The sequence below is a fragment of the Perissodus microlepis genome, chromosome 8 (genome assembly GCF_051167445.1).
Source record: "Perissodus microlepis isolate ML-2025 ecotype Zambia chromosome 8, ASM5116744v1, whole genome shotgun sequence".
NCBI classification, from domain to species: Eukaryota; Metazoa; Chordata; class Actinopteri; order Cichliformes; family Cichlidae; genus Perissodus; species Perissodus microlepis.
The window spans coordinates 5,623,539-5,634,736 of record NC_140468.1 but is presented as its reverse complement, the minus strand read 5'-3'; the positions used below and the strand labels follow the sequence as shown (position 1 = coordinate 5,634,736).

The 11,198-nt window shown below is 40.4% G+C and overlaps 1 protein-coding gene across 1 annotated transcript; it reads right to left on the bottom strand.

Moving 5' to 3' along the window:
• Positions 1-1,547: 1,547 nt before the first annotated feature.
• Positions 1,548-10,095, bottom strand: pdk2a (pyruvate dehydrogenase kinase 2a). The gene is made up of 11 exons (XM_084937169.1): positions 9,863-10,095; positions 9,071-9,212; positions 8,455-8,526; positions 8,132-8,316; positions 6,641-6,730; positions 6,475-6,552; positions 5,936-6,012; positions 5,748-5,846; positions 3,575-3,685; positions 3,129-3,242; positions 1,548-2,934 (listed from the first exon to the last, which is right to left on the bottom strand). The coding sequence occupies exons 1-11, from the start codon at positions 9,978-9,980 to the stop codon at positions 2,791-2,793; spliced, it is 1,230 nt and encodes a 409-aa protein (XP_084793295.1). The 5' UTR covers positions 9,981-10,095; the 3' UTR covers positions 1,548-2,790.
• Positions 10,096-11,198: the final 1,103 nt, after the last annotated feature.

The window sequence follows — 11,198 nt, the reverse complement described above, 5'->3', positions numbered from 1 at the left end:
TGTTGGCTTCAGTGATCAATGACCTGGAGCAGCTTGCACTAGAACACCTTTCATCCAGGTGTAGATCAGTCTGGATTAGAATTTGCACCTCCAAATCTCGTTCTCAGCCTGAAAAGGCTGGATCGTCCACTCTGGGTCAGGTACAACTTTCCATGGAGAGTTTAAGCATCTTGGGGTTGCTTCCTAAGTTAGCAAAGAGAGGAATGGGAGACTAACAGCCAGACCGGTCTGTCGTGATGAAGTGAGAGCAGAGTGTAAAAGTGAAGCTGTGAGGTCTGCATTTCTACTCACGAGCTCTGAGTAGTGATTGAAAGAATGAGACTGCAGATGCAAGCAGCGGAAATGAGTTTCCTCCAAAGGGTGTCTGTACTCAGCCTTAGAGATAGGGTGAGGAACTGAGCTGCTACTCCTCCACATCAAAAGGAGCCAGCTGAGGTGTTTCAGGCATGTAATGAGTGCCAATCGAGCACATGCTGGAAGAGATTACATCTCTGGGATGGATAGTTATTTATTTATTTTGATTATTTTATACAGGGGGTGAAAATCACCCTGATTGGTTTCATCATATAAATACAACACAAGTAATGTTTACTTGAAATTACTGATAATTAAGTGATAGTACAATCACAGGATAATAAATATGCTTGTAAGTGGTAATGTTGATTAAGTTGTATTAATGAAAAGTTTAGATTTTTTGTTTCTACAAATATGACCACTGACCTTGAGGCTGTGGTCACTCAAATTAAAACACATACAAGATTTGTATGAATTTTAAAATCCAACATTGCCTCGTCCTTGAGTTATCGCATTCACAAGCTTGGATGTCCATGCTGCCCCATCAGCCTTTTACAGCTAAGGGGTAAAAAATTCAGTATTTGACTCTAGAATTTAGAACAAGCATCTCTAAGTGACCTTTAAAGCACAGCCAATACTGAACATGTTAAATGTATACTGCCTCTCACCCTCTTGAAAAAGAAAGCGAGCAGAAGCCAGCTATTATTAGAACTCCCTTTAGGCTTTTATCCTTTGGCTGCATGAGTCTCACACTCCCCACATATCCAGCAACCACAAGCCCACGTCTTAGTCCGTTTACTCTAACATGACCTCTGTCTTATTGGGCTCTGAGCCGAGTGCTACTAAACCAGTGTGTTCCTTCTTGTCACTTCCCGGCAAAATAGTGGTGTAACTCTTTGTACCCTGAGGCAGCGAAAGCAGCTGAGTGGAAATAACTAGACGTAAAGTCCTGATCGGTCACGTACGTGGTGAGATTTCTTTGGCGCACGAGGGTCACATGGTGAAATGTCTACAGGGTAGAGTTACTGAACTTGACCTCATCGCCATCTTTAGAGGAGACCCGGCGACACCGGGCGGCAAAACTCTCTCTACTTTCTTTCCCTAATCACTTCTCCTTTCATCCCCCACAGCTGTAATCAGCTGCACCGTAGGGACCATCCACTGATTGATATAATCACTTCTGTACGCTTAATTAACCGACTGCAGATGACATTAAAATAAAAGAATAAAAAAATAGAACAGAAGAGTAACACTTTAAACTGTTTGCTTTTCTTTTTATTGTCATTTGGATCGCATTTACAGTATTTACAATATTTTCAGCTGCAAAAAAGTGTAGCTATAAAAATAATTCTGTACATACTGTATGATTAAGATGGATTTAAATCATTAAAAAAAAAAACCAAAAAAAAAAAAAAACCCAGAACAAAACATAACTGTTCATATGCAACAGGGCATTTTGTTCTCGTATGGCACATTACAACAAAAGATCTGCCCCTGCCTTGTTGGATCACAAGATGGTAGAGTTTAAACACGACATCCGATGAAGTTTAATAACATTTGCCTCCATTGAACTGTCAAAAAGCATTAAACCACCCACCAAGGCAGGCAAACGCTACTGTAGCTTACTGTTGTACGTCAGAGAGAACTGCGTGTCCTGTAGATTATATCATGTACTGTTCTTTTCACTGCAATTAATGCAAAACAACACCCAGAAAGAGAGTGGATTACATTCAGCCTGGTCCACAAAAAACTGATGTTAGTGGGAATACTGCGATTACATTTTTTCTTTTATTAAAGAAAAAAAAAAAAAAAAATGCATGCACAAAACTTGCTCAGAGTCAAACATTTGTTCAAATTTACACACGAAACAGCATTACAGTACAGCAGAAATGTAACAATGTGCAACACCAGTATTAGTTTAAATACTTCAAGTATTCGAATAAAGTGATCCTTTGGGTGAAATTGCTGTGATAAGGCTGAACAACAGGCGCTTCCTGTTAACTGAACACCTCCACATGTCCCTTATTAAACAGCTGTAAAGACTTTTAATAGATAAGAAAAGTCTTCAACAGCATTACTGTATGAAATCAGTCATAATCTACGTTTTTAAAATCACCCGCAACATGCTGCATTATCCCCGCCCGCCCGTCTCTTCCTCGAGGACGTCACCTCACACTCTCGACCGATACTGAGTGTAGTTCAGCAACACTGGAGCGACTTCACCAAAGTCTGAGAGGTGATTGTAATGCATTTCCTGTTAGTAGCCATTTCTGATGTGTGCACTTTCTCATGAAAAGGATAACGGATGCAGAAAGCATTAACGAGCTACTGCTAAAAACAGGCTGAAATTAAAAAGGCTACTTATGTCTGCTCTAGTCTGAAGAGGATTCTCAGAGTGAAAAAAAACTAAGTCTGGTTCCCATCTTGTTGGCAGAAGATGACACGGGATATGAAGACATATTCTGGAGGCTTCATTGTACTGCCCAGAAGAGGTTTTCACTTGGTCACCTTATAGCTGCTCAGATCTAGGGGCTCTTTGCTGGGTACACACCAGTCGTCAGCCTCTTGGCTCATTTTGTAGTTCTTCAGAGCAGTTTTGTTGTACACTGGCAGCCTTTCGATGGAGTCTGTGGACAGCGCCTGGAGGGACAAGACGACAGGATGTAATTACAAATGTCCTGTCTTACCTACACCAGTTCCACAGGTCTGCAGAGTCGGTTTTGTGTTTAACAAAAGGCATGGCACAGGGCAGCTTCTATTTGTTATGCGCTCCAGACTTTCAAACTGCCGGCTTCTTGTCACAGTTTCATGCATGATCACCCTGCCTGGCTCACCTTCAAGTAGATGACAGCGTCTGTGCCGTAGCCCTCCATGGAGTAGAGCTGCAAGTCCCCCTGGAAGTACTTTGCGTAGAGACGAGAAATGGGCAGACCGTAGCCGAAGCCAGCCTGTACAGAGAGACGAGGGAGATCAAGGGTTTAAGAAGGCTTTGTTCTGTCACACTGCAAGCAGCACTGCTCATCCATGGAACAAACAGATCTTTTGTCAAGTTTGTATTGTGACTGAAGGTCAATGGCTTTTTCAGAAAAACAACAATATTAGTCCAGTGCTTGAAACTTTAAATGACTAAGTAAGCAATAAAACACTTGGAGGCTATAAAGAAAGGCAACCAAAGAGAATGTGGTGCTCATAACGGCACCCTTTAGACCTGCTGAATAAATAATTTGTTGTTTGTGCAAAGCTGTTAATGATCGACTCCTTTGGCTTTACTTTTACTTACCAGTGGAGGCCGTTTCTGGTCTCCTATTTGTGGAGCCGGAGCAGTAGAGTACATGTAGCTGAAAAGGTTCTCAATCCTACGAAACGGGACACCGCCACCCTTGTCGCTCACCTACAGCACAGCACGGGCAGGGGGTAAAAATAGAGAATGATGTGAGGTGCTTGGACAGAGCTGAAGAGAGACGGGCCTGCCTGTCATGAACACTCGGCTTCAATATAAGGGTGGAAGCCGAGTGGCTTATGTTTGTGTACATATTGTAATGACAAAGGTGTAGTGCAAGAGGGGGGTGGCCTGTATTTGTCAGAGGCTGCTGCTGGTACCGAAGGTGGAAAGCATAAATAAGACGAGTCTAATTTCAAGTGCAGATACTGCCATTTAATTCACAAACAGTTAAAGACCAATAAGTTTTTGTTTATTATAGTATGTCACTTATAGTCAAGCTAGTCGGGCACAAGAAGCCTCGACAGTGTTTTGTTGACACATGGGCATAAAGTCAAGATTTATAGGCTCTGTGAGTATGAATGCACACAGCCCATGGTGCTAATCTTATCAGAGCTTAGTAGCTCTGTGTGCCAGTAGGCACTGTGCTTAAATTGAGGGTGAAGTCATTACATAACATGTTTAGAGAAAGCGCTGGGTGGACATGACAAAAGGAGAGGTAAGTTTAGCTTTGAAATCAGATGCACGCTTTGTACCGTGTGGGATATCCCTGTATTATTAATGCAATAAATACTAAATGGGTGTAACGACAGCAATAAAAAGGATCAGTGTGGTGAAATAATTTTGCCTTTACAAGCTTCATTAACCTTGCTTTATATGTGCTTGTTCACAAAAATAAAAACACACCTACGCTCCTGTTGACTCCTACAGGCAATTTAAACCCTTTAATCCAGCTGCTGTTAATATATTAGAACACTATGGGAGGAAACTCCTTGAAGTAACCTGCATGAATGCATGTAGAACAAGACCAAGTTCACACCAAGGATGATGTTTGATTTTTCGCTTTCCCACCACATTAAGGATGTTATCCGAATCCAGAGTCGGGCTGAACACAGGTTCATATGCTGTGCAGACTTGAGCACTTTTTAATCATTTAATTTTGAGGTACTGAGTTACTATTAAAAATTTCTGGATTTACCATTAAAAATTTCTGGATTTACCAAATATACCCATAAAATTGGTCCAATTCATGCACCCCTGAAATCACACCATTTTTCCCCCCCTAGTGCCAGTGATCCATTTAGATTATTTTGATCTGAGGTGCCCAATTTTGGGGATCATAGGTGCCGAGACGCCTGCCTTTGCTTGCACCTAAATGACACTTGACACAGTGTATTCTCCAAAAGTTTGGCATGTGGTTGCTAAAAGTTGCTGGAAGTTGCGAAATCAATCACTAAAGCCACATTTATACAGGCATAGACTCCAGTCAGTGCTATATGCTGCTGTATCAAAAACATCCTTGTACTGCTTTGGTTCCTACCAGACTGCCCCAGTCACCAGTAGTTCACCTGGAAGACGTCCATTTGTCTACACAAACTTAAACTAGCACTACTGACTAACAATGGGCTGTGAGGTGAGTTTCTTCATCATTAATATGCAGATTTTCATGCCTTTAGATCAATGACAATGAGTACCATTTTAACCAAACTTCTCTGTGAGTGGTACTCATGACCACTGACCAATGACAATTGATCAATGGTCACGAAAATTTGCATATTAATGATCAGGAAGTGACCCCACAGCCCATTGTTAGTCATGGTACTTGTTTCAGTCATCACGCAAATGTGTTGTTTGTAAGGTTGGGGAAACGTTTCTCCCACTGAAAACGCTACGTCCAGATGAACAGAATCAACTTTTGGGGCAATCATAAGGAGGCCAAACGCTGGTCAGCTGGTTGGGGAATGCACATTTTACCTCTAGAAATCAGAAGTTGCTACAGGGTTGCCAATGGGTCTCCAGGTGTGGGTGACTGAGGCCTGGTGTTTTAAATAGAATTTTTTTTAAATTTATTTTTCTTATTATTTCTTTTTAAACTCCGAGCAATCTGTACAATCATCATCTCCAGAATTGAGCAACTGACAACAACCAGTCTACATGGAGGAAAATTGGAGTTCAGGATGAACTGTCCCTTTAATGTTTTTTTTTTTTTTTTTTTTTTAAGATTGCAACTCACCTTAATCGTCAAATCTTCATCCCCAAGAGAGACCATGACTTTAATAGGTGGAAGGTTCCTGCTGCTCTCATGAGTCTCTATCGTGGCCCTCATAGCATTCTATAAATATTTAAGACAATAAAATAAATTTTCAAGATGTTCAGGAATATTGAGTCAAACATGCACATATTCAAAACTGGGTCTCCTACCTTGAAGAGCTCAAACAGCATGTGATAAAGGTGAGATGGCACATAAACAATCGTTACTGGATGATTTGTCTTCTTCACTGCACAGAAGGAAAAAAAGAGAAGTATTTATTCCATCCACTTCATTTACAATTCATTATTCTAACCACTCATGGATGATTTCCATTAGTGACAATTACTCTGCTGCACTCTGGTTTTACGCTTTGTGAGGATGGAGAGGAAAAGGTCTGTGTGTCAATACCGCCGGATGTGGTCAGCTAGGCCCGCTTAGCCATCAAATCAGACTCTCTGCTATATTTAGAGCCCTCTCGGATCCATCATGCTCTCTTACATAAAACCACTCATACTGTGCATACATACTGGAGGCCCGGGGTCTATTTGTGCTTTACTGAAACCACTTCATTGCACTGCAATGACTTTTACCCTTGAGGCTGTTTGCATGATTACCTTAAAAGATTTTTCACACCTGGGTAAATATAGCGCTAAAGGGTCAATATGGGCCGCAGGACAGACTTCCAGAATTCCTAAATTCTGTAACTTACGATTCATCTCCTGAAGTATCACATCAGGGGAACAGAGGTAATACTGATCACAAAGCATCTTGGCACTTCCGAAGGCATCTGTGAATATAAAGGGAGCGCATGTCACCGAAAAAAACAAAAACAAAGGGACAAACAAAATTCAGATTCAGCCATATTGTATATTTACCCTGGACTACATCTCCAACTTTACAGTGAGGATCAATGCTTCCAATGGTGTTTGGGTGAACCGGATTGGTGGTACCATCAAAAATCAGGGCTGTAGAAATAAGAAAACAGTGAATCTTCTGCAAATGGACCACTGAGATACACGTTTAACTAAAAACTATATAAATACACAGCTTGGTTTTGATGCAAAGATAATGAAAAAGTACAAATATTTTCTATTGTTTTAATAGTGCTACTTATTAATTCATATATTAGAAAAAAACTCCAAGGGGGTCATATTATGTTCATGCCAGCTCTATAATATAACTGTTATACTCTAGTAGATCAGCTTTGCATGATTCACAGCTCAAAATAATCCTTATTTATCTTATTATCGGCGTTAATTTAACCCCTCAGCCCATTTTTTATGAAACAAGCTTTATGGGTATATTATGTGTATCTGGGACACCCATATATCCCCTTTCTTTGATATCATAAAGACTCAAGAAGAGTTGAACTGTGTTGAACACAGTGATTACTTATAACATATGGTGCCCTCATTATTTGAAACATTGGCTGTGTTTACTATGATCACTTACCACCACAACAGTATATAAATGACAGAAAATAAAGAAAAACACGCATCAAGTCAGACACTTGGGTACACATGCTAAAAATACCACTGAGGAGCACAATATGCTGCTATGAGATGCAGAAACCTGCATACGTGTTAAAAGTGTTTCTCAAGAAGAGTTGTGCAGTTAATAAAGCATAAATGCTTTCCTTTATGCAACAGTGATTTTGAAAATCTAAACTATCAGATCAGTGATATGCATCACCTGTCTTTGTTCCACATGGCTGATGATACCTCCACAAGCTCTCAATAACAAAACAGAAGTCTGAAGAGCATAACATCATGCCAGAGCAACCATCTGCTGTTGACATGCGAGTGTTTTCAGCACTTGTCACAGGGACAACAGGCAAAAAGAAGGAAAATGGGGCGTATCAGTCTGAAAAATGTAAAGCCATTCACTCTTTTGCCTAAAGCAGAAAAATGTGAGCAATTCTGCTTTCAGAATTCTGCTCAAAATGGGAGGCTTGCGGCACCAAATCCATCCATGTGATGACTCAACAGTACATTTACATCAGCTTGTAATTGTGCAATGAACGCTGCATCATATACAAGCACAGCAGTCGGTGCAGCATTTCTTCTTTTCGGTGCCTAAGTTTGTGTGGAGCCCATTAAGACTGTAATTTATTTAAAAGCCCACACAGAATGAAATGGTCAAAAGATTAAACATGGCAGAATCAAATTAGATTTTCATATTTTTTTCTCATTTCAGAAGAAAAGAAATTCTAGCATGTAAACAATTTAAGCTAATTTCTAGCTGGCCATGCTCTTCACGTGATGATTCCCTGACGGCATTCAATGATATCCAACAACAACACACTAACAATAAAGGTACGGTGAATTAAAATAAATAAATAAATAAAAAATTCAAATGTTACTCACTGTGCTGGTTGATGAGCATCCGGATTGAGATGCGGCTCATGTAGAAGCGATCCAGAAAGTACTGGATGTTCTGGTTGGTGGCCACATCCTGGGGGAAGGCCTCTTTGTATTCTATGACACCCTGGGCCATGGTGGGCACCACATCATTGTGTCTGTTTCTGATGGTAACTAAGGTATCAACAAACCTGGGGAGGAATGACAAAGATATCCTGCATCAGGGGTTTGAGCAGTATCACATTGAAAGGGATGAAGGCACTTGGGAGAACACAAAGGTCATGTTTCATTACAAAACATGAAAACATCCATAAGAATGAGAAACTTACTCTCCAAGGACTTTGTGATCATCAGGATTCTTGTCCAGGAACTCAAGGAGCTCCATTAAACTCTGGACATACCTGAAAATATAAGTTAAAACATGTTAGCATGTGCTGCAAAATACAAGAGAAACTGCTAAGTCCTCAATTTTTTAAGAAAAACTTTGTTTATGGCACATATACAGATCACAGCCCACTCCTCATAAGGGAAACAGCAGCCTTGAAAACAACAGTCACGTGACATGTGAGGAGAAACTGGGGTAAAGTTCAACTCTCCGCCTCACACTCACTCTCACCAGCGCAGCCCTAGTTGGAAGGAGTACAGCTTGGTCAGATAGGGGGCTTTGTAATTCTGAGCACGATGGGTGGGTGGGTGGGTGGGTGGGGGGGGGAGATAAACTGGCAATAAACAAGTCAACAGCTGTGACTGTGACTAGACGGAAGATAAAAGCTGGCATCAAATATGCTTCGTAAAACACCAGAGGCTGACAGACACTAACTGTAATAAGCTGCTCTTTTGTTTTGGAAAATGTTTCTGCTGTATAAATACATTTAAAATATAAAAAGTAACTAAATACATTTGATTACTTGGATCATATTAATCAATAAAACCCATTCAACTTACCAGCCCTGCACCATTTTCACAGATGGAGTTGTGAGCAGTTTGTCAGGGAGCAAGTTAATCTCCTTCATGATATTTGAGAGCCTTACTGGAAGCTCCTGCCTCAGAAAAGCAAAGGACGTCTTTTCACAGGCATTAATGGAACCTGAATTGGGGACAAACAGATGTACTGACTAAATGATCCTGAGAAAAATACACATTCAGAAGTTTTTTTAATGTCTTAAATGTTAGTAAGAAGGACTTTGTGCGAATTTGAGACATTTAGAGAAAGTTTTTTTTTGAACTGCTGACTGGAATAAACAACTGTATGCATAACGGTGGGTAATTTTTAACTAACTTTAATCCAACAAAATTAAAGTCAGATAGATTAAAAAACAACAACAGCGACAATAATAACAACAACAACAATAATAATAATAACAATAATAGAAAATTAATATTCGCATGTTAACATCTGTGTCGACACTTGCAATCCCTTTGCACAAAACGTGTAATAGTCTGCACATCATAGTCTTTATTAGCAGTTCATAGTGGTGAGAAAATTAAAAACATAATAATGCACACAAAGTGATAGGCCCACGTCTGACGCAACACTAGCAAAAATGAGCACCATGTTTCTGCAAACACTGCAGAGCAGATGCAGAGCCGTGCAAGCATGCATGGCCACGGGACATTTGGTCACGAAACGGTGGTATATCTGTGGTCGCGTCTTCGTAGCTGACGCCACATAGGTCACGTAGCCCCCCATTGTTACATCACAAACCAGCAACAACATTAGCGAGGATCAATACTCACCGAAATCGAGAAACTGCTTCATGGAGAGGGGTGAAGGAGAGAATTTCGAGAAATGCTCGATGTGTTTCGGCGCGCTGGCCACGGCGGCGTTTTTCATGATAAACCGAACGAACTTCATTGTTGCTCTGTGAGGTCCCGAGTCTACTCATAAACAGGTTCCAGAGCTAAGCTACTCCAAACCACTGAAGGTGTTTTCATGCTGTAGTATGAAAACAAGGGAGGCAGCAGCGGAGATGTAGGATTCTCCAGCCAATGGGAGAGTGGGAATTCTAATTTACTCTCCAGGCTGGCCAATCAGAAGAGGAGGAGGCGGGCTTAGTGAGTTTGGGTTCTTCCACTCTAGCAAACTCTTCAGAGGCCCCAACTTTCGAAATTCTTCCTAAATTCTTCCTCAGTTCCCCAAACTGAACTAATATATAAATAAATTAACACGTTTATCAAGTGGTTTTAGTCATAAAAACGCTAACACAAACACAATAAACAACAATAAACCCTAGACTAATATTAATCCTCTTCTAGAAGCCATGCTTACTGCTTGTTGGCCATCTTTGCAATGCTTACAAGCCCCTGGGTAGTATTTTGGGTGGAATCACAAGAATCACCAGTAGGAAGAACCACCATCTTTGTTTGGGGAACCCAGAGAAACTGGAGCTACACCGAAACCATAAATTGCGTAAAATTGAAACAAAACAACCAGCCTGTTTACTTTAAGGCCAATACATAAAAGGTGTGTTTAATGTCAATTTAAAACATTTTTTAAAAAAACCAAGACTTTATTTTGTATGAAAGCAGAAGTACATGTCTCAACATGTCTCAGGCTTTGCCTCCTGCTGCTATGCAACATACAAAAGTTAATTCAGATTCAGAAGACTTGACTTCTGAATCCCCGAGGGGCAATTGAGAGACTGACCTTGCCGACCATACATACAATTCACAAACATCACAATGGGGAGACAGGTCAGGCTAGGTAGTTGGCCGGTCCAGCTACCTAACTTACAAAAGTTAAAACGTGAGCATAGTTAATGTAGTTTTGTTTTTTCATTTGGTTTCAACACCGATTCACCAATTTCATTAATTACTATATTTATTTGCAGCTTACAATTAAGAAGTTCAGAACAGGTATTATGCTACAACTCAAGCACTCTCAGTAAACATGTGAGTCTGAATAGATATGTGCTGGATGTGTTGTTCTGACTAAAGCTAAAGCTGAGACTAAAATAGCATATTTTGTCATTTATCTTACTTGGGGTTTACATGTGCACAATATTCCTTGTTTAGTGTAATTCGTACCCATGTACCCAACCAAAATGCTCAAACCTTTATCAAGAGTATGCAG

What these genes read in the sequence shown, in the direction of transcription:
- pdk2a (XM_084937169.1), bottom strand. Translation starts at nt 9,980, where the DNA reads ATGAAGTTCGTTCGGTTTATCATGAAAAACGCCGCCGTGGCCAGCGCG. An exon ending in GTGAAAATGGTGCAGGGCTG is followed by an intron (nt 8,527 to 9,070) that starts GTAAGTTGAATG and finishes TTATATTTTCAG; the next exon opens with GTATGTCCAGAGTTTAATGG. An exon ending in GATCACAAAGTCCTTGGAGA is followed by an intron (nt 8,317 to 8,454) that starts GTAAGTTTCTCA and finishes ATTCCTCCCCAG; the next exon opens with GTTTGTTGATACCTTAGTTA.